Source organism: Camarhynchus parvulus, chromosome 5 (genome assembly GCF_901933205.1).
Source record: "Camarhynchus parvulus chromosome 5, STF_HiC, whole genome shotgun sequence".
In the NCBI taxonomy this organism is placed as follows: domain Eukaryota; kingdom Metazoa; phylum Chordata; class Aves; order Passeriformes; family Thraupidae; genus Camarhynchus; species Camarhynchus parvulus.
Window position 1 is genome coordinate 8,329,790 of NC_044575.1, and position 24,779 is coordinate 8,354,568.

The 24,779-nt window shown below is 52.1% G+C and overlaps 4 protein-coding genes across 4 annotated transcripts; all 4 read left to right on the top strand.

Annotated features, from left to right (window-relative positions):
• The first annotated feature begins 871 nt into the window (after positions 1-871).
• LOC115904450 (mas-related G-protein coupled receptor member D-like) lies at positions 872-20,571 on the top strand. The gene is given in 6 exon segments (XM_030949861.1): positions 872-1,019; positions 1,219-1,335; positions 3,417-3,516; positions 11,058-11,174; positions 17,407-17,679; positions 17,681-20,571. Coding segments are annotated over 3 exon segments (981 nt in total). The 5' UTR covers positions 872-1,019; positions 1,219-1,335; positions 3,417-3,516; positions 11,058-11,168; the 3' UTR covers positions 18,383-20,571.
• Positions 1,330-2,304, top strand: LOC115903982 (mas-related G-protein coupled receptor member H-like). The gene has a single exon (XM_030948982.1). It carries the CDS (start codon positions 1,330-1,332, stop codon positions 2,302-2,304), a length of 975 nt encoding a protein of 324 aa, XP_030804842.1.
• LOC115903983 (mas-related G-protein coupled receptor member H-like) lies at positions 7,232-9,182 on the top strand. Its single transcript, XM_030948983.1, has 2 exons — positions 7,232-8,694; positions 8,874-9,182. The coding sequence occupies exon 1, from the start codon at positions 7,232-7,234 to the stop codon at positions 8,150-8,152; it is 921 nt and encodes a 306-aa protein (XP_030804843.1). The 3' UTR covers positions 8,153-8,694; positions 8,874-9,182.
• On the top strand, positions 15,455-23,679 carry LOC115904449 (mas-related G-protein coupled receptor member A1-like). Its single transcript, XM_030949860.1, has 4 exons — positions 15,455-15,492; positions 15,876-15,975; positions 20,472-20,571; positions 21,891-23,679. Exons 1-4 carry the CDS (start codon positions 15,489-15,491, stop codon positions 22,977-22,979), a joined length of 1,293 nt encoding a protein of 430 aa, XP_030805720.1. The 5' UTR covers positions 15,455-15,488; the 3' UTR covers positions 22,980-23,679.
• The last annotated feature ends 1,100 nt before the right edge of the window (positions 23,680-24,779 follow it).

Sequence of the window (24,779 nt, forward strand, 5' to 3'; positions counted from 1 at the left end):
GCATGGAGTGACAGGACAAGGGGGAATGGCTTCCCACTGACAGAGGGTGGGGTCAGATTGGATAGTGGGAAGAAATTCTTCCCTGTGAGGGTGGTGAGCCCCTGGCACAGGTTGCCCAGAGGGCTGGGGTCAGGTAAAAACAAACACAAGGGCTCCTGTATCTGAGGAGCAGGATAAGCCCCAATGAAGGGCTGGAAGGGGATCACAGAACCCCTAAACCTGGTTCCTGATAGCTTTCATTGCATAATCAAGGGGATTGGCAGTAATTAGTGTGGGCTCTAAGTGCTGATAACCTGGCTGCAAGCAACTGAGTGCTGTCCTTCCTTTGGGCCCCGTAAGCCTGCGGAAGGATGACAAAAATGGGAATTCTTGTCTCAGTTGTGGCACTTTGGCCCCAGGTTTTGGGAAAGATGTCAGAACTCTTTCCAGAATGGGAGCTGTTTCTGAGAAGCAGCCAGGTGCTTTAACAGCACTGCCAGCACCAGCACTGCCAGCACTCCAGTGCAACCAGTGCCACCTGTATCCCTCTGCTGCTGGAGGGACAATGACCCCTCAGGGAAGAGAAACAAGGAGTTGTAGAAACGTGCTGAGAGAGGGAAAGCAGTTAGAGAATGGGACACTGCAGGGAAGGAATGTTTCTAATCAGAAGTAAATGAGGAGCCATTTGCAAAATATTTCATTTGGAGCTTTTGGCAAAAGCCAATTCCTTTGTGTCAAAGAAAAAAATATTCAAGATAAATAACTATGAGGGAGTGGAGCTCTGACGAAGACAAAGTTGAAAACAACTTCCAACTGCCCTATGACCTCACCAAGTCTTGCAAGCAGCACTGCAATAGGGAACAGAGATCAGCTGGTGAGACACGAATGGGGAGCTCCTGGTGATCTGGGCACTTTCTCCTTCATGTCCCTGACCTGGCAGGACCCGCTTTAGGACACGGATCCCAAAGGAGCAAGAGGTACCAGGAAGCGCCGCTGATCTGCACAGAGCCCTTTGCCTGCTGCTGCCCCACAGGGAACAGGTCAGTGGGATGTTTGCCTTCCTCCCTAGCCCACCTTCCTCTCCTGCAGCAGCTGCTCTGTTCCTGCCACCCTCTCCCGGTGACCGCAGGGCCCTGCCCAGCTCCCCCCTCCTCTGCCCTGTGCTTCCCTTCCACATCCCCTGCTGAACAGCCCAACCCTCCCACCTCCCTCCCCCCCACTGAATCGTTCCCACTGCAGGGAGCTGCTGAGGAGCCACATGGTCCATCCCTGGATTCTCCAAGCACTGACTGCCCATCCACTCTGACCACAGCCAGGGGCCACATCCCACTGCCTGCCCAGCGTCCATCCATGGAGGTGACCACCGTGTCCCCATCTCCTGCCTCACCCACTGAAGGAGATGATCCGTGTGAGACACATGTCACCAGCGTGGCCATACACGGTGTGACCCTGCTCATCTGCCTCTGTGGGCTGGCTGGGAACGGGGCTGTCATCCGCCTCCTCAGAGTGAAAAGTGGTAATTATCGCATCTTTAACCTGGCTGTTGCTGACCTCCTCTTCCTTCTCTTCACAGTCCCCTCCACCCTCCTCTTCCTGGTGGAGGATGTGTCCTGCTCTCCTATCTTGCCCCTGCTGTACCAGAATTTCTTTTTCCAGCTGTCAGTGGTCTCCTACTACTGGGGGTTATTCCAGCTGATACCCATGAGCAATGTTCAGTATATATACAAGTTCTGTGAGCTCTGCTGCCACTGGCACCTTCCTGAGCGCCTGTGGCTGGTGGTGAGAAGTGTCCAATACTGGGCCTTCTTTGGTCTCTTCACTGTCATTCTCACGGTGACATTCCTGTGCCCATCACATGAGCAGAAGCACTGCCGGGCAGCTCTCATCTCCATGTACACCGTCGTCGTGCTCCACTTTGCTGCACCCCTGCTCATTTCCAGCATAGTTCATTTCATTAAGGCCAAGTGGGGCTCCCAGCAGCAGCAGCCCAAGAGCCGTGACATGGTTATCCACCTCGCTGCATTTTTAACTCTTCTTCTAAGCTTCTGCCATTTCCTGCAGCAGCTCGGGTACATCGTTGTGCCATCCCAGTTTTTTTTCCTGCTCGCCAGCATCAACAGCAGCATCAAACCCTTCATCTACTTCTTGGTTGGTAGCTGGATGACAGACAACTCCATGTGGAGCTCCTGGAGGTCCTGCTCCATGGCGAGCTGTTGCAAGCACTGTGCAGTGGGGGCACTCAGGGATTCCCTCCAGAGGGTGTTTGAGAAGCAGAAAGAAAAAACTGACGACAGTGATGATCCTGCCATGGACACAGTGGTCTGAGTCTGTTGATCCCTTCCACTGCTCTGCTGAAGGACCTTAGCACAGAGGCTGAAGGTTTCCTTGAGTCACCTGATTAATCTATATCCACAGGATTGCCCTCCCTGTGGTGCTGTATTCCTGCAGGAGAAGGGAGCAGGGGCATTGCCTTGGCTGATTTTTGTGGGATGCTCTGCAGGGAGCACACTGGAGCATGGCTTTCCTGCTCCCTCCTGGATCCACATGGCTCCAAGCAGTGCAGCTGGGCTCAGTGCTGTTCCCCAGCTCTATTCCCCATGGAATGACCCTCATGGCCTCGGCCCCAGGGAATGAACTCCATCTCCTTTGGCTCAGCAGATGACTTTCATGGTGTTTTCAGGGAGCTCTTGCCTGCAAAGCATGGGACGCCTTAATCCCTGGGGACACACCCAGCACGGGGTGGCAGTGATTTCCCAAATCCCTGCAGGGCTGGTGCCTCTGGATGGCAGGAGAGGGGTTGGGATCACAGGGAGCATCCTTCCCTTTCTGTCTTTTTTTTTTTTTATTTTTAATTTTAAGCTTTGGAGTTTTTCTAATACGAGTACTGTGTTCATGTGGAAAGTTGTAATGCTGATCTCTGACCATGGTGGGGAGTCCAAGCCCAAAGCGCTGCACAAGCTCCGGGAAGGCGGGACGGAGGAGGAGCTGTGTTGGAAAAGCGGAATGGGTCTGAATGTGGGGGTGGATTACCGGGGTTGGTTTACCAAGCGGGTACAACGACTGTTTCTATTTCGGTCGGTGTGCCTCTGGCCGTGCCTCTGGCTGCGAATGCGCACCCGAGCACTGATCCTTTTACCTTGACCCTTGTTGTAGTTTAATAAACCTTTTAAAATTTTAAGAAGCGAGACGTCATTTCTCACAACAAAGAAAAAGAGCGCTTGATTCGTAGGGAAAATGAAAAAAAATCAAGATCAATAACTCAGAGGCTGTGGAACTCTCTGGAGACCAAAAATGTAAAACCATTTCCGACTGCCCTGTGGCTGCACCGAGCTTGCGAAATAACACCAGGGACAGGGAACAGAGCGGAGCCAGCAGGATGGGAATGGGGAGCTCCTGGTGACCTGGGCACTTTGTCGTTCATGTCCCTGACCTGGCAGGAGCCGCTTTAGGACACGGATCCCAAAGGAGCAAGAGGTACCAGGAAGCGCCGCTGATCTGCACAGAGCCCTTTGCCTGCTGCTGCCCCACAGGGAACAGGTCAGTGGAATGTTTGCCTTCCTCCCTAGCCCACCTTCCTCTCCTGCAGCAGCTGCTCTGTTCCTGCCACCCTCTCCCGGTGACCGCAGGGCCCTCCCCAGCTCCCCCCTCCTCTGCCCTGTGCATCCCGTCTGTATCTTGGCATTGAATCGGCTGAAATAAACTTTCTAACACAATGGGAAGCATTAGGAAGCAGGAATTCCTTACCTGCACAGAAGGATCTCTCCCTGAGCTGTGTGCGGTGAGACTTGACAACAGGGGTTTGTTTTATCCATCATAACCACACAGAGTCATTAAAGTGTGTTTGTTATCTAATACATAAATACCACTTTCATAGGACTCATTTCCAGACACAGGAACAGGGGAAAGAGCCAATGGGGGGTAACAGCTTTGAGGAAAACTTCTTGTATCTCCCTAACTTAAGGGATGCTCCCCAGAGCCTCCACAACTCCCAGTTTTTATATTATTAAGAAATCTTCTCTGAAGGATTAACTGAATTAACACAAAATGACAAAAACAATCAAAAGCCCACATAAGACAATTTTCAAAATGCAAACTATTCTGAGTTCTCAATGTCCAAACAGATTTTCTGCAGTGTATTAGAGCTGGCAGGACGGGTGTGGGGTTTTCTTAGAATGGTTTATCAGGAAAGTGAGTCAGGAGAAGGTTCCTTCAGCAGGGACTGGTTCTCTGCTACGTGTGGTAGTGTTGCTGGCTGTAATTGGCTCTGTACGAGGTAGTGTAGGTGCTGCTGTGCCTGCTGGAAACTCCAAATGGAAATCATTAACTTTTCAGAAAAAGATGGGTACTTTAGGGGAACTTTCATTTCCTTCCCTCCCAATTACCCTCCCTCTGGTATTACTAAGGAACTCTGGGGTAAGGGGTTAGTGAAGGGAGGCCATGGAAAGGGGGAAAAGGTGGTAGGAATTTGTGGGAACATAAAAAAGGGGTAATAGGACAATGGAAAGGAAAAGGGGAAAGTGGGAGGGGGGCAGGGAGGCCACTGGACTTTACTAGCAGGGAGGAATTGGAGAAGGGTATTAGAAGAAGTGGGACTTATTGGACCAGAAGGTTCTTTCATTATCAACCTGGGCTTTTGGATGCAGGATACCTCTTTGGTGTTCTGTGTTCTTCTTCCTTTTATGCTATTGCTGGGGCTTGATGGTTGTTGGTTTGGGGTTCCATTTCCTTCGTAGGTGTGTGGAGGACTTCTATGGCATGGATAATATTTTGCAGGTTTGCAGTCTGGTGCATGTTTACTACCTTGCACTGGAACTCCACCAGGTCCTGTCACATTGGCTGCTTGGGGGCCTTTTCTTCCTTGTATTATATTAAATTCCACAATTTCTCCATCTCCTAAACTGTGGAGGTATTTCCTGGCATTATTCTTCTTTATAGCAGTCTGATGAACAAACACATCTTCTTTGTTATCACTCCGGGTGATGAAACCATATCTGCTTTTTACATTGATCCATTTTACTGTCCCCAAAACGTTCATGGCAAGGGCCTATTTACCTTTGCCAGTGGGTTTGTGAGCTCTGAACATCTCACCTCACAGCAGAATTAAACATCTGTGGATACCATGCAAAGGCCCTTTTTGCTTCTTTACCCTGGACTTCACTAGTAGCAATGCAGGATGCTACAAATGGTGCCCCACATTGGGTGCCAGCCACTGGAGTCTTTAGCTTGCTCTTTCAGGACACCTGCAGCCATGCCAAGGTGTATGGAACAGCTCCGGGATGAATTCACCAGGAGCTGAACCTCAGAGCTGCGGCTCTACAGTGGGACTAACTTTGCCAGCATCAGGGAGAAAAGTAAAAGAGTCAAGGGATGCTCACTGCCTGGTCTGCCAATACTCCTTTAATGCAGAGATTTGGAAGGGAAAGAGGGAGAGAGCAGCCCTCTAGGGGTTCATAGCAGGCCAAAACCGGTGGGCAGGTACAAACAGCCAGCCAACGGGATAACCTTAGGGGAGGAGTAAGGGGAGCGGTTTACATCGGGGTGGATACAATTTAGGGGGAAACCAACTTGGAACATAGGGAGGGATTTGGAAGCAACCATTATCAGAGAACCCGGATTAGGAAATTGAAGGCTGGGGTAACCTCTGGTGGTTGTGTTCACTGAGTGCTGAGATATTAAAGGTGACCTTGCCTTGAACTTTTCCTTTGGCCTTCTTGTTACAACACTTTCCCTGAAACCATTGCAGGCCTCCAAATCTGTTTCTGCACTGGTGCCAGCCACGATTACCATCCTGTGTGATCCTGAGGAGCACATTGGAGCTGGGCTTTCCTCCTCCCTCCTAGGGCCTAGAACCCTATGGCCAGGAGGAGCAGGGACACTGCCAGAGTCCCTGGTGGAGCGGGGTAGGAATGGAGCTGTCAGGGGAAAACAATCAGCCCTGTGTGGGTTCTGGGGTGTCAGGGCAGGCTGGAGGGGTCAGGAGAGGGTCAGAGGGGGCTAGAGGGGGTCTGGATGCTGGCAAAGCCAGAGGAGAGCAGAGCCTGAGAGGCCACGCTCAGAGTGGGGGAGCAGCTCCATCTGGGAAACCTGTGGGATGTGATAGGATGGGGTGAGGATGGAGAGCGGGGTGGGAATGGGGTGCAGAGATGGGGATAGGATAGGATAGGATAGGATAGGATAGGATAGGATAGGATAGGATAGGATAGGATAGGATAGGATAGGATAGGATAGGATAGGATAGGATAGGGAGCAGCTCAGCTCTGCTTCCTCAGGCCATGGGGAGGCTTTGGCAATGATCCCAGAGCTCTTCCCTAAATAGGAGCTACTTCCGAGAAGCACCCAGCTGACTCATCAGAACTGCCAGCACTGCCAGCATTCCAGAGCCACCAGCACCACCAGCATCCCTCTGCTGCTGCAGGGACAATGACCCCTTAGGGAAGAGAAACAAGGAATGGTAGAAACCTGTCAGGAAAGGGAAGGCAGTCGGAGAATGGGACATTCTACAGGACAGGAATGTTTCTTATCAGGAGGAAAGGAAAAGCCATTTTCAAAATGTTTCATTTCGAGCTTTTGACAAGACTCACTTCCTCTGTAGCAAAAAAACCGAAGATGAATAGCCCGGAGGAAGTGAAGTTGTGACGTACCCAAAGCTGCAATTTCCAACTCCTCTGTGACTCCACTGAGCCCTGGGGAGCAACAGCAGGACAGGACATGGTGAGGAGCCAGAGGGACAGGAATGGGGAGCTCCTGGTGACCTGGGCACTTTCTCCTTCATGTCCCTGACCTGGCAGGAGCCGCTTTAGGACACGGATCCCAAAGGAGCAAGAGGTACCAGGAAGCGCTGCTGATCTGCACAGAGCCCTTTGCCTGCTGCTGCCCCACAGGGAACAGGTCAGTGGGATATTTGCCTTCCTCCCTACCCCACCTTCCTCTCCTGCAAAAGCTGCTCTGTTCCTGCCACCCTCTCCCGGTGACCACAGGGCCCTGCCCAGCTCCCCCCTCCTCTGCCCTGAGCTTCCCTTCCACATTCCCTGCTGAACAGCACAACAGTCCCACCTCACTCTCCAACCCCACTGCCCAAGAATTCAACTGCCCTCCTCCCCTGCACATCTCACTCCTCCCCACTGAATCCTTCCCACTGCAGGGCGCTGCTGAGGAGCCTCATGGTCCATCCCTGGATTCTCCAAGCACTGACTGCCCATCCACTCTGACCACAGCCAGGGGCCACATCCCACTGCCTGCCCAGCATCCATCCATGGAGGTGAGCACTGTGTCCCCATCTCCTGCCTCACCCACTGAAGGAGACGGTCTCTGTAAGACAAATGTCACCAGCGTGGCCATACACAGTGTGACCCTGTTCGTCTGCCTCTGTGGACTGGCTGGGAACGGGGCTGTCATCGGCCTCCTCAGCCTGAAAATCCCCAACTATGGCATCTTTGACCTGGCTGTTGCTGATTTTCTCTTCCTCCTCTTTGCCGTCTTCCCTGCCCTCCTCTTCCTGGTGGAGGACGTGTCCTGCTCTCCTATTGTGCCCATGCTGTACCTGCGTTTCCTTTTCCAGCTCTCAGTGGTCTCCTACTACTGGGGGCTGTTCCGACTGATGCTCAACAGCGATGTGCAGTATGTGTACAAGCTCTGGAAGCTCTACTGGCACTACGACCTTCCTAAGAGGCTGGTGTGGGTGGCAGAGAGTTTCCAATACTGTGCCTTCTTCGCTCTCTTTGCTGTCATTCCTGCAGTGACATTCCTGTGCCCATCACATGAGCAGGAGCACTGCCGTGTTCCTCTCATCTCCATGTACACCATCATCCTGCTCCTCTTCCTTGCACCCGTGTTTGTTTCCAGCACAATTGATTTCATTAAGGCCAAGTGGGGCTCCCAGCAGCAGCAACCCAAGAGGCGCGACATCGTTATCATCATCACTGTGCTCTTCACTCTCCTTCTCAGTTTTTGCAATTTCCTGCAGCAGCTCGGTTACATCACTGTGCCCTCTCAGGTTGCTTTCCTACTTGCATGCATCCACAGCAGCATCAAACCCTTCATCTGCTTCTTGGCAGGGAGGTGCAGGAGGCCCTTCTCCCTAGGGTCCCTCCAAGTCTCCCTCCAGAGGGTCTTTGAGGAGCCAAAAGAAAAAACTGACGACAGTGATGATCCTGCCATGGACACACTGCTCTGAGCCTTTTGATCCCTTCCACTGCTGTGCTGAAGGACCTCGGCACAGGGGCTGAAGGTTTCCTTGAGTCACCTGATTAATCAATATCCACAGGATCACCCTCTCTGTGGTGGGGTATTCCTGCAGAAGGGAGCATGGGCATTGCCTTGGCTGATTTTTGTGGGATGCTCTGCAGGGAGCACACTGGACCATGGCTTTCCTGCTCCCTCCTGGATCCACATGGCTCCAAGCAGTGCAGCTGGGCTCAGTGCTGTTCTCCAGCTCTATTCCCCATGGAATGACCCTCATGGCCTCGGCCCCAGGGAATGAACTCCATCTCCTTTGGCTCAGCAGATGACTTTCATGGTGTTTTCAGGGAGCTCTTGCCTGCAAGAATGGGACACCTTAATCACTGGGGACACACCCAGCATGGGGGGGGCAGTGATTTCCCTGCAGGGCTGGTGCCTCTGGATGGCAGGAGAGCGGCTGAGATCACACGGAGCATCCTTCCCCTTCTGTCCAGCAGAGCCAGCCCTTCATTCCCAGCTGATGGGAAGGGACACCAGGTAGGGCTGCAGAGCTGGGGAGGGACAGCAACATTCCCTTATCCTTTCAGTGGGAATTTGTCACATTCTTCAATTCCAGAATTAAATCCTTCTGAGTAAAGTACAGGGTCGATAGTGAACTCCACTGAACTCCTGTGCCTGTATCTAGAAAGTAAATGGAATATGGAAATTCCCATCAGCAGATGCTTGGACCATTGAATTGCACAGAAATGAGGGGGTGATGCTGCTCTTCTGCAGAATGGGGCCATCCATGCTCTGGTTCCCCAGCATCAGTGTCCAGGGAAGCCCTTGAGCACCTCCATCCTGAACCTGGCCACCCTCAGGAGGAGCTGCACAGCCACTCTACACAGCAGCTCCAGCCACAGCCCAGCCTGTCCTGATCTTTGGCATTCTGTAACTACCCCTCAATCAAGTTTGCATTTATCCTTTTTGTTTGCTTCTGTGGTAATTCCAGCCCCAGAATTTGTTGAATAAACAACAAACGTGCTTCACTGCAGAGCCTGTCTCTGTTACACAGGTTCCAAAATGGCTCCTTTCCTTCTTTTATCCCATTCTAAAGCCTCTGGCTGCTCTGGGAGCAGGGCAGGTCCCTGTCTCATACCAGAGCCCTTCCTAAGGCACGTGCCTGCAATGCTTGGGATGATGTTGGCAGCACCAAGAGCTCCTGATTCCTCCTGGCAGAGACCTGGGCAGCAGCCACATCTCTTGCTCAGGGGGAAGTTGTCCCTCCTTTTCCCACTGCCTGAAATCCAGGGGAAACCAACATGCCACTGCTTCTGGAAAGGGAAGTGAGAGTGAAAGCTGTGGGTGGCGAGTCGGGCTGTGGAGACACAAGTGAGGTTAAACACCTAAGGAGCATTTATTAACAGAGTTGTTTATCATTAACAGTAAAGACAGACTTTGACATCTGAGAGGGTTTTACTCTCCCTGTCTCCTATTTTCCAGTCCTTTGGAAAGCAGAAACTTTCCATGGTGCAACCTCTTGTCCATGGAAGAACAACTCTGCCAGGGAGTTTCTCCCAAGGCAAGTGCAGGAGGATCATGATCCCCCAATGTACTTTTTCTGCTTCCCAGCACCTTCATTGTCTCCAGTGTCACCCAGGCCACTCCCTACCTGAGCTTCCTTTCAAAAGAGCAAAGATTTCAATGCAAGAGTTTTCCTGGAAATCAGAAAGCAACCAACCGTGAATTCCAAGATGATTCCTACCCAGGCTGACATGTGCCTCAGGGATCTGGGAATCTCCTGCTGGAAACTGCGTGTGTGTGGTGGCCCTGGGACCAGAACTGTCACCTCTTCCCGCTGACACCGTGTTTGTGTCCCCAGCTATGGAATCTCACATCCCCTAACCAGCCCAATCCTTTCAAGGGCAAACACTTCATGATCCAGGAGCTGATGGGGCACCAGAAGAGGTGGAGAGGGACTTTGGCCAAGGGCATGGAGTGACAGGACAAGGGGGAATGGCTTCCCACTGACAGAGGGTGGGGTTCAGATGGGATATTGGGACGAAATCTTCCCTGTGAGGGGGCTGAGGTCCTGGCACAGGTTGCCCTGAGAGGCTGTGGCTGTCCCTGGATCCCTGGAAGTGTCCAAAGCCAGACTGACATGCGTTTGGAGCAACGTGGAATAGTGGAAGGTGTCCCCGCTGGCAAAGGGACAGTCTGGAATCAGACAACCACAAAAACAACCCCAAGTGTTCCCAGGACTGAGGAGCAGCAGGAGCAGCTCTGGGTGAAGGGCCTGGCAGGGGGGCTCTGCACAGCACCCTGGTCCCTGACAGCTTTCATTGCATCATCAAGGGGTTTGGCAGTAATCAGGGTGGGCTCCAAGTGCTGATAGCCTGGCTGCAGGCAGCTGAGTGCTGTCCTTCCTTTGGGCTCTGTGAGCCTGCACTGTAATCCCAGTTAACTTTTATCCATAGCCTAGGTATCTAGCCTAGAGGTTTTAGTAGTTTGTGCTTTTTTCAGAATGGGAGTTGTTTCGCAAGCAGCCAGGTGTTTGTGATTGCCAGCAGCTTCCGTGCCGCAGCACCCGGCTTTGCTCTGCTGCTGAGGGCAAGCCCTTCAGGGAAGAGAAAGGAGGAATGGTGTTTTGTTGTGAGGGAAGGCAGATGAAGAAGGGCCTTCAGGGAAGGAGTGTTTTTTAGGGGGGAAATGAGGAGACACTCACAAATGTTATAAACAGGTGTTGTGTGGTTCAGAAACGTTGAAGAATATTACGTGTGTTATAAATGTTCAAAGAAGCTCTGTTAACTTTTAAGCAACTTTAGGAGAGTTGAAAATGTTTATTCTCACTTCTTTATCACCCCCACTGCCCTTCTCCCCTGCACATCTCACTCCTCCCCGCTGAACCCTTCCCACTGCAGGGAGCTGCTGAGGAGCCGCATGGTCCATCCCTGGATTCTCCAAGCACTGACTGCCCATCCACTCTGACCACAGCCAGGGGCCACATCCCACTGCCTGCCCAGCGTCCATCCATGGAGGTGACCACCGTGTCCCCATCTCCTGCCTCACCCACTGAAGGAGACGAAGTCTGTGGTATCGATGTCACCGATGTGGCCATACACAGTGTGGCACTGCTCATCTGCCTCTGTGGGCTGGCTGGGAACGGGGCTCTCATCGGCCTCCTCAGCCTGAAAATACGTGACGCTGGCATCTTTATCTTGGCTGTTGCCGATTTCCTCTTCCTCCTCTTTGCCGTCCCTTCTGCCCTCCTCATCCTGGTGGAGGACGTGTCCTGCTTTCCTATCCTGCCCTTGATGTACATGAACTTCGTTTTCCAGCTCTCAGTGGTCTCCTACTACTGGGCACTGTTCCGGCTGACGGGTGGCAGCAACGAGCGGTATATACGGAACTTCTGCAAGCTCTGCTGCCGCTGTCACCCTCCCGAGCGCCTGCTGTGGGTGGTGGTCACTATCGAATACTGGGCCTTCTTTGCTCTCTTCACTGTCCTTCCCACGGTGACATTCCTGTGCCCATCACACCAGCAGGAGCACTGTCGGGCAGCTTTCATCTCTATGTACACCATCATGCTGCTTCTCTTTTCTGCACCCATGCTGGTTTCCAGCACAGCTGATTTCATTAAGGCCAAGTGGGGCTCCCAGCAGCAGCAACACGAGAGGCGCGACATCGTTATCGTCATCATTGTGCTGTTCACTCTCCTCCTCAGCCTCTGCAATTTTCTGCAGCAGCTCGGTTACATCACTGTGTCCTCCCAGGTTGTTTTCCTGCTCACCTGCATCAACAGCAGCATCAAACCCTTCATCTACTTCTTGGTGGGGAGCTGCTGGAGACCCTGCTCTGTGAAGTCCCTCCGGCTCTCCCTCCAGAGGGTCTTTGAGGAACAGAAAATAAAAACTGCACGCAGAAATGATGCCACCAGGGACACAGTGGTCTGAGTCTGTTGATTCTTCCCACTGCACTGCTGAGTGACCCTTGGATAGTGACTGAGGGATTCCTTGGGTCACCTCATTAATCAATATCTACCGGGATCACCCGCCCTGTGGTGGTGTATTCCTGCAGGAGAAGGGAGCAGGGGCATTGCCTTGGCTGATTTTTGTGGGATGCTCTGCAGGGAGCACACTGGAGCATGGCTTTCCTGCTCCCTCCTGGATCCACATGGCTCCAAGCAGTGCAGCTGGGCTCAGTGCTGTTCCCCAGCTCTATTCCCCATGGAATGACCCTCATGGCCTCGGCCCCAGGGAATGAACTCCATCTCCTTAGGCTCAGCAGATGACTTTCATGGTGTTTTCAGGGAGCTCTTGTGTCGCAGACATTTCTTTTATGAAAAATCCTCTCTCAGAATTTTTCCTGCTGAAGCTGAGAAGTTCAGCAACAAGACATAAACAATAGGTTATCTGCTGCTGTGGAATGCAACAAGTCAGTCTGGATTGGCCCAGCTTGGATGTTTGGAGTTGGTGGCCAATCCAGGACTGCGGTCTCTTGGAGACAGTCGGAGAGAGCGACGTTTGTTATTCATTCTTTACTTTCTATTCTTAGGTAGCTTAGCAGCTTCTGAAAGCTCTCCTGCTTTTTCTTTTAGTATAGTTTTAATCGATGTATATATCATAAAATAATAAATCAAGTCTTCTTATCATGGAGTCAAGGATCTCGTCTCTTCCTTCACCCAAGAACCCTTGTGACAGCCGTCAGACTCTTGCCTGCAAAGAATGGGACACCTTAATCCCTGGGGACACACCCAGCACGGGGAGGCAGTGATTTCCCAAATCCCTGCAGGGCTGGTGCCTCTGGATGGCAGGAGAGCGGCTGGGATCACACGGAGCATCCTTCCCCTTCTGTCCAGCAGAGCCAGCCCTGCATTCCCAGCTGATGGGAAGGGACACCAGGTAGGGCTGCAGAGCTGGGGAGGGACAGCAACATTCCCTTAGCCTTTCAGTGGGAATTTGTCACATTCTTCAATTCCAGAATTAAATCCTTCTGAGTAAAGTGCAGGGTCGATAGTGAACTGCTCTGGACTCCTGTGCCTGTATCCAGAATGTACATGGAATATAGAAATTCCCATCAGCAGATGCTTGCACCATTTAATTGCACAGAAATGAGGGGGTGATGCTGCTCTTGGGCAGAATGGGGCCATCCACGCTCTGGTTCCCCAGCATCAGTGTCCAGGGAAGCCCTTGAGCACCTCCATCCTGAACCTGGCCACCCTCAGGAGGAGCTGCACAGCCACTCTACACAGCAGCTCCAGCCACAGCCCAGCCTGTCCTGATCTTTGGCATTCTGTAACTACCCCTCAATCAAGTTTGCATTTATCCTTTTTGTTTGCTTCTGTGGTAATTCCAGCCCCAGAATTTGTTGAATAAACAACAAACGTGCTTCACTGCAGAGCCTGTCTCTGTTACGCAGGTTCCAAAATGGCTCCTTTCCTTCTTTTATCCCATTCTAAAGCCTCTGGCTGCTCTGGGAGCAGGGCAGGTCCCTGTCTCATACCAGAGCCCTTCCTAAGGCACGTGCCTGCAATGCTTGGGATGATGTTGGCAGCACCAAGAGCTCCTGGTTCCTCCTGGCAGAGATCTGGGCAGCAGCCACATCTCTTGCTCAGGGGGAAGTTGTCCCTCCTTTTCCCACTGCCTGAAATCCAGGGGAAACCAACGTGCCCCTGCTTCTGGAAAGGGAAGTGAGAGTGAAAGCTGTGGGTGGCGAGTCGGGCTGTGGAGACACACGTGAGGTTAAACACCTAAGGAGCATTTATTAACAGAGTTGTTTATCATTAACAGTAAAGACAGACTTTGACATCTGAGAGGGTTTTACTCTCCCTGTCTCCTATTTTCCAGTCCTTTGGAAAGCAGAAACTTTCCATGGTGCAACCTCTTGTCCATGGAAGAACAACTCTGCCAGGGAGTTTCTCCCAAGGCAAGTGCAGGAGGATCATGATCCCCCAATGTACTTTTTCTGCTTCCCAGCACCTTCATTGTCTCCACTGTCACCCAGGCCACTCCCTACCTGAGCTTCCTTTCAAAAGAGCAAAGATTTCTAAGCAAGAGTTTTCCTGGGTGTCAGCAGCCTACAGTGAATTCCAAGATGATTCCTACGCAGGCTGACATGTGCCTCAGGGATCTGGGATGCTCCTGCTGGAAACTGCCGTGTGTGTGGTGGCCCTGGGACCAGAACTGTCACCTCTCTTCCCTGCTGACACCGTGTTTGTGTCCCCAGCTATGGAATCTCACATCCCCTCACCAGCCCAATCCTTTCAAGGGTAAACACTTCATGATCCAGGAGCTGATGGGGCACCAGGAGAGGTGGAGAGGGACTTTGGCCAAGGGCATGGAGTGACAGGACAAGGGGGAATGGCTTCCCACTGACAGAGGGTGGGGTCAGATTGGATATTGGGAAGAAATTCTTCCCTGGGAGGGGGCTGAGGTCCTGGCACAAGTTGCCCAGAGGGATGGGGTCAGGTAGAAACCGGAAGTTTTCAAAGCCAGACTGACATGCGTTTGGAGCAACGTGGAATAGTGGAAGGTGTCCCCGCTGGCAAAGGGACAGTCTGGGATCAGACAACCACAAAAACAACCCCAAGTGTTCCCAGGACTGAGGAGGAGCAGGAGCAGCTCTGGTGAAGGGCTGGCAGGGGGTTCACAGCACCCTGGTCCCTGACAGCTTTCATTGCATCATCAAGGGGTTTGGCAGTAATCAGGGTGGGCTCCAAGTGCTGATGGCCTGGCTGCAGGCAACTGAGTGCTGTCCTTCCTTGGGCTGTGTGAGCCTGCATTGCAATGACAGGAATGGGAATCCATGGCCCAGGGGTGATCCGATGAGCCCAGGGTGATCCCATGAGCCCAGGGGAGGCTTTGGCAGTGGTTCTGTAGCTCTTCCCAGAATGGGAGTTGTTTCTGACAAGCAGCCAGGTGCTTCAGCAGCACTGCCAGCAGCATTCCAGTGCCAGCAGCATCACCGGCTTTGCTCTGCTGCTGGAGGGACAATGACCCCTCAGGGAAGAGAAAGGAGGAATGGTAGAAACCTGTCAGGTGAGGGAAGGCAGATGAAGAATGGGACACTCTACAGGGAAGGAGTGTTTCTAATTAGGGGGAAATGAGGAGACACTCACAAATGTTATAAACAGGTGCTATGGTGATGGACTCTCAGAAACGTTGAATGAATATTACGTGTGTTATAATGTTCAAAGAAGCTCTGTTAAGATTTGGAGTTTTTCTAACGTGAGTACTGTGTTCATGTCGAAAGTTGTAATGCTGATCTCTGACCATGGTGGGCAGTCCAAGCCCGAAGCGCTGCACAAGCTCCGGGAAGGCGGGACGGAGGAGGAGCTGTGTTGGAAAAGCGTAATGGGTCTGAATGTGGGGGTTGGATTACCAAGAGTCTGTAAATCCTGTTACTGTTTTGGGCAGTGTGCCTCTGGCCGTGCCTGTGGACCTTATTTTGTCCTTTGTTGTAGTTTAATAATTTTTTAAAATTTTAAGAACGGACGCATTGTTTCTTACAACAAAGAAAAAAAATCACTCGATTTTCAGGGAAAAAAATCAAGATCAATAACTCTGGGGGTGTGGAAATCTAACGGAGACAAATTGGTAAAACCATTTCCAAGTCCCCTGTGACTGCACCGAGCCTTGGGAAACAACAGCAGAATTGGGAACAGAGAGGAGCCAGAGGAATGGGAATGGGGAGCTCCTGGTGACCTGGGCACTTTCTCCTTCATGTCCCTGACCTGGCAGGAGCCGCTTTAGGACACGGATCCCAAAGGAGCAAGAGGTACCAGGAAGCGCCGCTGATCTGCACAGAGCCCTTTGCCTGCTGCTGCCCCACAGGGAACAGGTCAGTGGAATGTTTGCCTTCCTCCCTAGCCCACCTTCCTCTCCTGCAGCAGCTGCTCTGTTCCTGCCACCCTCTCCCGGTGACCCCAGTGCCCTCCCCAGCTCCTCTCTCTTCTCCTGTGCATTCCCGTCTGTATCTTAACACTGAAATGGGCCAGAACAAACTTTCTAACACAATGCAAAGCCTGAGGAAGCCGGAATTCTTTACCTGCACAGGACACAGAGGGATCTCTCCTTGTATTGTGTGTATGGTGAGACTTTACAACAGGGCATTAATCCATTAGAACCACATGTAGGCATTGAAAAGTTTTTCTTATCTAATACACAAACACCATTTTCCTAGAACTCATTTCCATGCATCCACCTCCTCTTGCAAGTCCTTTTATGATCCTGGAGGTTCATTAAGAGGGGTCTCTCTGGTGCTCATATTCAATGAATGCTGCCATATTAAAGGTGCCCTTGCCTTGAACTTTTCCTCTGGCCATGCACTGTTGCCTCTTGTTCCAGAATTTACCCCAAAACCACTGCAGGCCTCCTTATCTGTTTCTGCACTGGTTCCTGCCATGTTTGACATCCTGTGTGCCAGCCTTTGCATCCTGTGAGAAACAACCGCCCACTTTTTAAAATTTTTAAAGGTTCATTAAACCGTAATAAAAAATGCAACAAAAGGAGTAAATAAGGAGAAGCAGGCCTGGGAGCTTCCCTCATGGCTGCCCACCACGTGGCTGGCTGATCTTCAAGATGGATGCTTCACCTTTGATACCCCGGGGGTTGCATCAGCTAAACCTGGCCCCTCCCAAAGTCTGTCAGTCAGCCCTTCTTTGGGTTTATTGCTGGAGCCTGCTTTCTTGCAGCTTGACTGGAGGGTCAGGTGTTCTCATGCTGCACCTCTTCCCCCCAGCAACAAGCTTTTGTACACCCCTTCTTTCTACCTGTCCTAGATGATTCAGGCTCTCTGATGGCAACAGTACAGAGGGGGGAGAAGGGGACTATGGGGAGAACAGGGGACATCTAAACAACAGACAACAATAACATAATTATATATCAATAAAGTTTCTCTTAATATTGACACAGTATTCATCCCTTAACTGTGAGAGCCAATCATCTCTTTATCCATCTATAACACATCCTTTAAAATTTTGGCCACTTTGCTTTTGAAGAACTTCAGAAGAACTGAAAATGTTTATTTTCTGTGTTATTTATCAGCCTCCTGCAAACCAGCCCCACCCTCCCACCCCCTCTCCCACCCCACAGTTTCCACCACCCTCCTCCCCTGCACATCTCAGTCCTGCCCACTGAATCCTTCCCACTGCAGGGAGCTGCTGAGGAGCCGCATGGTCCATCCCTGGATTCTCCAAGCACTGACTGCCCATCCACTCTGACCACAGCCAGGGGCCACATCCCACTGCCTGCCCAGCGTCCATCCATGGAGGTGAGCACCGTGTCCCCTCTTTTCACCTCACCGACTGACACACCTGCTCAGTGTGAGATCAGTGTCTCCAGTGTGGCCATGCACTTTGTGACGCTGCTCATTGGCCTCTGTGGCCTGGCTGGGAACGGGGCTTTCCTCTGGCTCCTCCAAATTAATGCCATCACTGACTTTGTAGCATTCAACCAGGCCAGCATCGACTTCCTCTTCCTCATCTTCATGGTCCCCTCCACCCTGCTCTTTCTGCTGGAGGAGGTTTCCTGCTCTGCTATAATGCCCCCAAGTGTATTTGAGCTTGCTTTCCCAGCTGTCACTGTTCACCTACACCATGGGGCTCTTCCAGCTGATGTTCATCAGCATCGAGAGGTGCAGGTCCATCCTCTGCCTGTTTTTCTGTGTTGGACAAGTTTCCGAGCACCTGTTGTGGGTGATAATGAGTGCCCTGTTCTGGGCCTTGTTCTTTGTTGTGACCGCTGTCAATCCCACGGTGACTTCCCTGTGCCAGTCACACGAGCAGGAGCAATGCCAGGTGGCTCTCACATCCATGTACGCCCTCAACCTCTTCCTATTTGCTGTACCCATGCTCATTTCCAGCACAATCCTCTTCATTCATCTCAAGCCTGGCTCCCAGCAGCAGCCACCCAAGAGGCTCGACATTGTTATTGTCCTCGTTGCGCTCTTCAGTCTGCCCCTCAGTCTCTGGTTTCTCCTGCAGCAGCTTGGTTACACGGCTGTGCCCTCCCAGGTGGTTTTCCTGCTCACCTGCATCACCAGCAGCATCAAACCCTTCATCTGCTTCTTGGTGGGGAGCTGGAAGAGAGACTGCTCCATGGGGAGCTGCTGGAGACACTGCTCCATGGAGAGCTGCAGGAAGCACTCCTCCATGCAGTCCCTAAGGGAGGCGATCCACAGGGTGTTTGAGGAGCCAGAAGAAAACACTGCCTATAGAGATGATCCCTCTGTGGACACAGTTATCTGAGTCTGTTGATCCCTTCCACTGCACTGCTGAAGGACCCTGGGACAGTGGCTGAGGGATTCCTTGAGTCACCTGATAAAGAAATACCCACAGGATCAGCCTCCCTGTGCTGGTGCATCCCCAGCCCCTTTCCAGGCCGCTCTGGGCTCTGATCCGTGCTTGTGAGGCCTCAGCCTTGAGGAGCAGCCCCTGGGCTCAGCTCCTGTGGCGCTGATCACAAACACCCTCTGCTCCCAGCAACTGCTGCTGTCCAACCACCTCCTGGGCTTTTATCAACAGCCTTGGAAATTATTGTACTGCCCTGGATGCCAGAGCATCCCTGCTCTCCCACTGTCCCAGGAAGCTGCCGGCCCCAGGTGTGGCCAGGGTGAACCATTGCTGTGAGGGACGCCCATGCCTTGGGGCCCTGTGAGCAGCGGCCCAAAAGGAGACCCTTGGAGCTCTGCTGGGCCCAGCAGCGCTGAGCAGAAGCTCCCTGGCACTGGGGCCTCTCCCAGCTGGGATCTCTCCCGGCTGCTGCCCTCGGCTGATCCCCGAACGCCCACGGCTCCTGGGCCCATCCCCCAGGGCTCCAGGCCCAGCCCTTGGCACAGGGAGGAGATGCAAAGGGATCCGCAGGGAGCATTTCACTGCCTGCCAGGGCAATTTCTCACAGGGACCTTGCACTGACTCTGGCTGCCTGTCTGTCTGTCTGTCTGTGTGCACACACGTCTGCATCTGCTCTGGCAAATGTGGCAGAGATGCTGCTCTCCCAGCTGTGTTAGTGCCTGAGACATCTGAGTGGGGCAGGCCTGCAAGCAAGGTTAAGGCATGAGATACCCTTCCAGCTAAATGCTGGAAAGGGTTATTTCTTTGCTAAATTGTTATTTTTAATGTACAAAAGCAAGAATGTTTGGGGGAAGCAGAGACACTGCTCATGGTCCTGGTTGGAGCAGTGCAGGAGCGGGGCTGTTGTACGGGGAAAAGACAGACCCAGGGAGTGTCTGGAAGTTCTCAGAGGGATCTGGAAGAGTTCAGGAAGGCTCTGGATGCCAGCAATCCCAAATCTCCCCACTCGAGGAGAGCAGAGCCTGCCGGGCAGCACCTGCAGTGGAGGAGTGGCTTCGTCTCAGAAAGCTGTGGAATATGATAGGATGGGTGATGATGGAGGTGGGATTGGGATAGGATAGAAAGCCGCTCAGCTGGGCTTCCTTTGGCCCTGAGAATGATTTGGCAATGATCATGGAGCAGTTCCCAGAATGGGGGTTGTTTCTGACAAGCAGCCAGGTGCTTCAGCAGCACTGCCAGCAGCATTCCAGTGCCACCAGCATCACCGGCTTTGCTCTGCTGCTGGAGGGACAATGATCCCCCAGAAAAGAGAAAGGAGGAATGGCAGAAACTTTTCACGTGAGGGAATGCAGTTGAAGAATGGGACACTCTACAGGGAAGGAGCGTTTCTAATTATGGGAAAATGAGGAGCTATTCAAAATGTTATAAACAGGTGCTGTAGTGATTGACTCTCAGAAACGTTGAATGAACATTATAACGTGTGTTATAATGTTCAAAGAAGCTCTGTTAAGATTTGGAGTTTTTCTAACGTGAATATTGTGTTCATGTTGAAAGTTGTAATGCTGATCTCTGACCATGGTGGGCAGTCCAAGCCCGAAGCGCTGCACAAGCTCCGGGAAGGCGGGACGGAGGAGGAGCTGTGTTGGAAAAGCAGAATGGGTCTGAATGTGGGGGTTGGATTACCAAGAGTCTGTAAATCCTGTTACTGTTTTGGGCAGTGTGCCTCTGGCCGTGCCTCTGGACTTTACTTTGTCCCTTGTTGCAGTTTAATAAATTTTCAAAATTTTAAGAACGGACGCATCGTTTCTCACAACAAAGAAAAAAAATCACTCGATTTTTAGGGGAAAAAAATCAAGATCAATAACTCCTGGGGTGTGGAAATCTAACGGAAACAAATTGGTAAAACCATTTCCGAGTCCCCTGTGACTGCACCGAGCCTTGGGAAACAACAGCAGAATTGGGAACAGAGAGGAGCCAGCAGGAATGGGAATGGGGAGCTCCTGGTGACCTGGGCACTTTCTCCTTCATGTCCCTGACCTGGCAGGAGCCGCTTTAGGACACGGATCCCAAAGGAGCAAGAGGTACCAGGAAGCGCCGCTGATCTGCACAGAGCCCTTTGCCTGCTGCTGCCCCACAGGGAACAGGTCAGTGGGATGTTTGCCTTCCTCCCTAGCCCACCTTCCTCTCCTGCAGCAGCTGCTCTGTTCCTGCCACCCTCTCCCGGTGACCCCAGTGCCCTCCCCAGCTCCTCTCTCTTCTCCTGTGCATCCCGTCTGTATCTTGACACTGAAATGGGCCAGAACAAACTTTCTAACACAATGCAAAACATGAGGAAGCAGGAATTCATGACCTGCACAGGACACAGAGGGATCTCTCCTTGTATTGTGTGTATGGTGAGACTTTACAACAGGGTATTAATCCATTAGAACCACATGTAGGCATTGAAAAATTTTTCTTATCTAATACACAAACACCATTTTCCTAGAACTCATTTCCATGCATCCACCTCCTCCTGCAAGTCCTTTTATGATCCTGGAGGTTCATTAAGAGGGGTCTCTCTGGTGCTCATATTCAATGAATGCTGCCATATTAAAGGTGCCCTTGCCTTGAACTTTTCCTCTGGCCATGCACTGTTGCCTCTTGTTCCAGAATTTACCCCAAAACCACTGCAGGCCTCCTTATCTGTTTCTGCACTGGTTCCTGCCATGTTTGACATCCTGTGTGCCAGCCTTTACATCCTGTGAGAAACAACCGCCCACTTTTTAAAATTTTTAAAGGTTCATTAAACCTTAATAAAAAAATGCAACAAAAGGAGTAAATAAGGAGAAGCAGGCCTGGGAGCTTCCCTCATGGCTGCCCACCACGTGGCTGGCTGATCTTCAAGATGGATGCTTCACCTTTGATACCCCGGGGGTTGCATCAGCTAAACCTGGCCCCTCCCAAAGTCTGTCAGTCAGCCCTTCTTTGGGTTTATTGCTGGAGCCTGCTTTCTTGCAGCTTGACTGGAGGGTCAGGTGTTCTCATGCTGCACCTCTTCCCCCCAGCAACAAGCTTTTGTACACCCCTTCTTTCTACCTGTCCTAGATGATTCAGGCTCTCTGATGGCAACAGTACAGAGGGGGGAGAAGGGGACTATGGGGAGAACAGGGGACATCTAAACAACAGACAACAATAACATAATTATATATCAATAAAGTTTCTCTTAATATTGACACAGTATTCATCCCTTAACTGTGAGAGTCGATCATCTCTTTATCCATTTATAACTAACACATCCTTTAAAATTTTGGCCACTTTGCTTTTGAAAAAGTTCAGAAGAACTGAAAATGTTTATTTTCTGTGTTATTTATCAGCCTCCTGCTAACCAGCCCGACCTTCCCACCTCCCTCTCCCACCCCACAGTTTCCACCACCCTCCTCCCCTGCACATCTCAGTCCTGCCCACTGAATCCTTCCCACTGCAGGGAGCTGCTGAGGAGCCACATGGTCCATCCCTGGATTCTCCAAGCACTGACTGCCCATCCACTCTGACCACAGCCAGGGGCCACATCCCACTGCCTGTCCAGCGTCCATCCATGGAGGTGAGCACCGTGTCCCCTCTTTTCACCTCACCAACTGATGGACCTGCTCAGTGTGAGATCAATGTCTCCAACATGGCCATGCACTTTGTGACGCTGCTCATCGGCCTCTGTGGCCTGGCTGGGAATGGAGTTGTTCTCTGGCTCCTGCACGTTAATGCCATCACCCACTTCATCTCCAAACAGGCCAACATCGACTTCCTTTTCCTCATCGTCATGGTCCCCTCCACCCTGCTTTTCCTTGTGGAGGAGGTGTCCTGCTGTGCTATAATGCCCCTGATATATTTGAGCTTTCTTTTCTATCTGTCACTGTTCACCTACATTATGGGGCTCTACCGGCTGATGTTCATCAGCATTCAGAGGTGCAGGTCCATCCTCTGCCTGGTATTCTGTGGTTGTCAACTTTCTGAGCACTTGTTGTGGGTGTTGATGACTCCCCTGTTCTGGGTCCTCCTCTTCATTTTCGCGGCTGTCAATCCCACGGTGACTTCCCTGTGCCAGTCACACGAGCAGGAGCAATGCCGGGTGGCTGTCACCTCCATATACGCCCTCAACCTCTTCCTATTTGCTGTACCCATGCTCATTTCCAGCACAATCCTCTTCATTCATCTCAAGCCTGGCTCCCAGCAGCAGCCACCCAAGAGGCTCGACATTGTTATTGTCCTCGTTGCGCTCTTCAGTCTGCCCCTCAGTCTCTGGTTTCTCCTGCAGCAGCTCGGTTACACAGTTGTGCCCTCCCAGGCACTTTTCCTACTTGCCTGCATCAATAGTAGCATCAAACCCTTCATCTGCTTCTTGGTGGGGAGCTGGAAGAGAGACTGCTCCATGGGGAGCTGCTGGAGACACTGCTCCATGGAGAGCTGCAGGAAGCACTCCTCCATGCAGTCCCTAAGGGAGGCGATCCACAGGGTGTTTGAGGAGCCAGAAGAAAACACTGCCTATGGAGGTGATCCTGTTGTGAACACAGTTATCTGAGCCTGTTGATCCCTTGCACTGCACTGCTGAAGGACCCTGGGACAGTGGCTGAGGGATTCCTTGAGTCACCTGATAAAGAAATACCCACAGGATCAGCCTCCCTGTGCTGGTGCATCCCCAGCCCCTTTCCAGGCCGCTCTGGGCTCTGATCCGTGCTTGTGAGGCCTCAGCCTTGAGGAGCAGCCCCTGGGCTCAGCTCCTGTGGCGCTGATCACAAACACCCTCTGCTCCCAGCAACTGCTGCTGTCCAACCACCTCCTGGGCTTTTATCAACAGCCTTGGAAATTATTGTACTGCCCTGGATGCCAGAGCATCCCTGCTCTCCCACTGTCCCAGGAAGCTGCGGGCCCCAGGTGTGGCCAGGGTGAACCATTGCTGTGAGGGACGCCCATGCCTTGGGGCCCTGTGAGCAGCGGCCCAAAAGGAGACCCTTGGAGCTCTGCTGGGCCCAGCAGCGCTGAGCAGAAGCTCCCTGGCACTGGGGCCTCTCCCAGCTGGGATCTCTCCCGGCTGCTGCCCTCGGCTGATCCCCGAACGCCCACGGCTCCTGGGCCCATCCCCCAGGGCTCCAGGCCCAGCCCTTGGCACAGGGAGGAGATGCAAAGGGATCCACAGGGAGCATTTCACTGCCTGCCAGGGCAATTTCTCACAGGGACCTTGCACTGACTCTGTCTGCCTGTCTGTCTGTCTGTCTGTCTGCGTGCACACACGTCTGCATCTGCTCTGGCAAATGTGGCAGAGATGCTGCTCTCCCAGCTGTGTTAGTACCTGAGACATCTGACTGGGGCAGGCCTGCAAGCCAGGTTAAGGCATGAGATACCCTTCCAGCTAAATGCTGTTCATGTCCTTTCTTTGCTAAATTGTTTATTTCAAGGTACAAAAGCAGGAATGGCTGGGAGAAGCAGAGACAGTGCCCATGGTCCTGGCAGGAGCAGGGCAGGAGTGGGGCTGCCATAGGGGAAAGGTAGACTCAGGGAGGATCTGGAGGTTGTCAGAGGGGTCCAGAAGGGTCAGAGGGTTCTGGAAGGGTCTGGAGGGGGTCAGGAAGGGTCTGGATGCTGCTGATCCCAAATGTTCCAACTGGAGGGCAGCAAAGCCTGATGGGCAGCGCTTCAAGGTGGGGAGCGGCACTGGATGGGATGGGATGGGATGGGATGGGATGGGATGGGATGGGATGGGATGGGATGGGATGGGATGGGATGGGATGGGATGGGATGGGATGGGATGGGATGGGATGGGATGGGATGGGGAGAGGTGTGGAGATCAATATGGGAGTGATACAAAAATCAGCCAGAATAAACTTTCAAACACAATGGGAAGCATTAGGAATCAGGAATTCTTTACCTCCAAAGGACACACAGAAGAATCTCTCCATATTTCTGTTTGGGTTGAGACTTTACAACAGGGGTTTTATCCATCATAAGCACACAGAGTCATTAAAGTGTCTTTCTTATCTAATACATAAACATCACTTTCCTAGGACTCATTTCCATGCATCCATCTCCTTCTCCAAGACCTTTTCTGATCCTGGAGGATCATTCAGAGGGGTCTGTGGTGGTTGCATTCACTGAGTGCTGAGATATTAAAGGTGACCCTGCCTTGAACTTTTCCTTTGGCCGTGTGCTCTTGCTTCTTGTTACAGAACTTGCCCCAAAACCACTGCAGGCCTCCAAATCTGTTTCTGCATTGGCTGCAGGCACATTTACCATCCTGTGTTCTCCTGAGGAGCACACTGGAGCTGGGCTTTCCTCCTCTCTCCTGGGTGCTAGAACCCTATGGCCAGGAGGAGCAGGGACACTG

Bases quoted from the DNA above. Each gene is read 5' to 3' on its own strand.
- LOC115904449 (XM_030949860.1), top strand. The intron at 15,976-20,471 runs GTCAGTGGAATG...CTGACCTGGCAG, and splicing joins TGCTGCCCCACAGGGAACAG to GAGCCGCTTTAGGACACGGA. The intron at 20,572-21,890 runs GTCAGTGGGATG...TTCCCACTGCAG, and splicing joins TGCTGCCCCACAGGGAACAG to GGAGCTGCTGAGGAGCCACA.
- LOC115903983 (XM_030948983.1), top strand. From the start codon at position 7,232: ATGGAGGTGAGCACTGTGTCCCCATCTCCTGCCTCACCCACTGAAGGA.
- LOC115903982 (XM_030948982.1), top strand. From the start codon at position 1,330: ATGGAGGTGACCACCGTGTCCCCATCTCCTGCCTCACCCACTGAAGGA.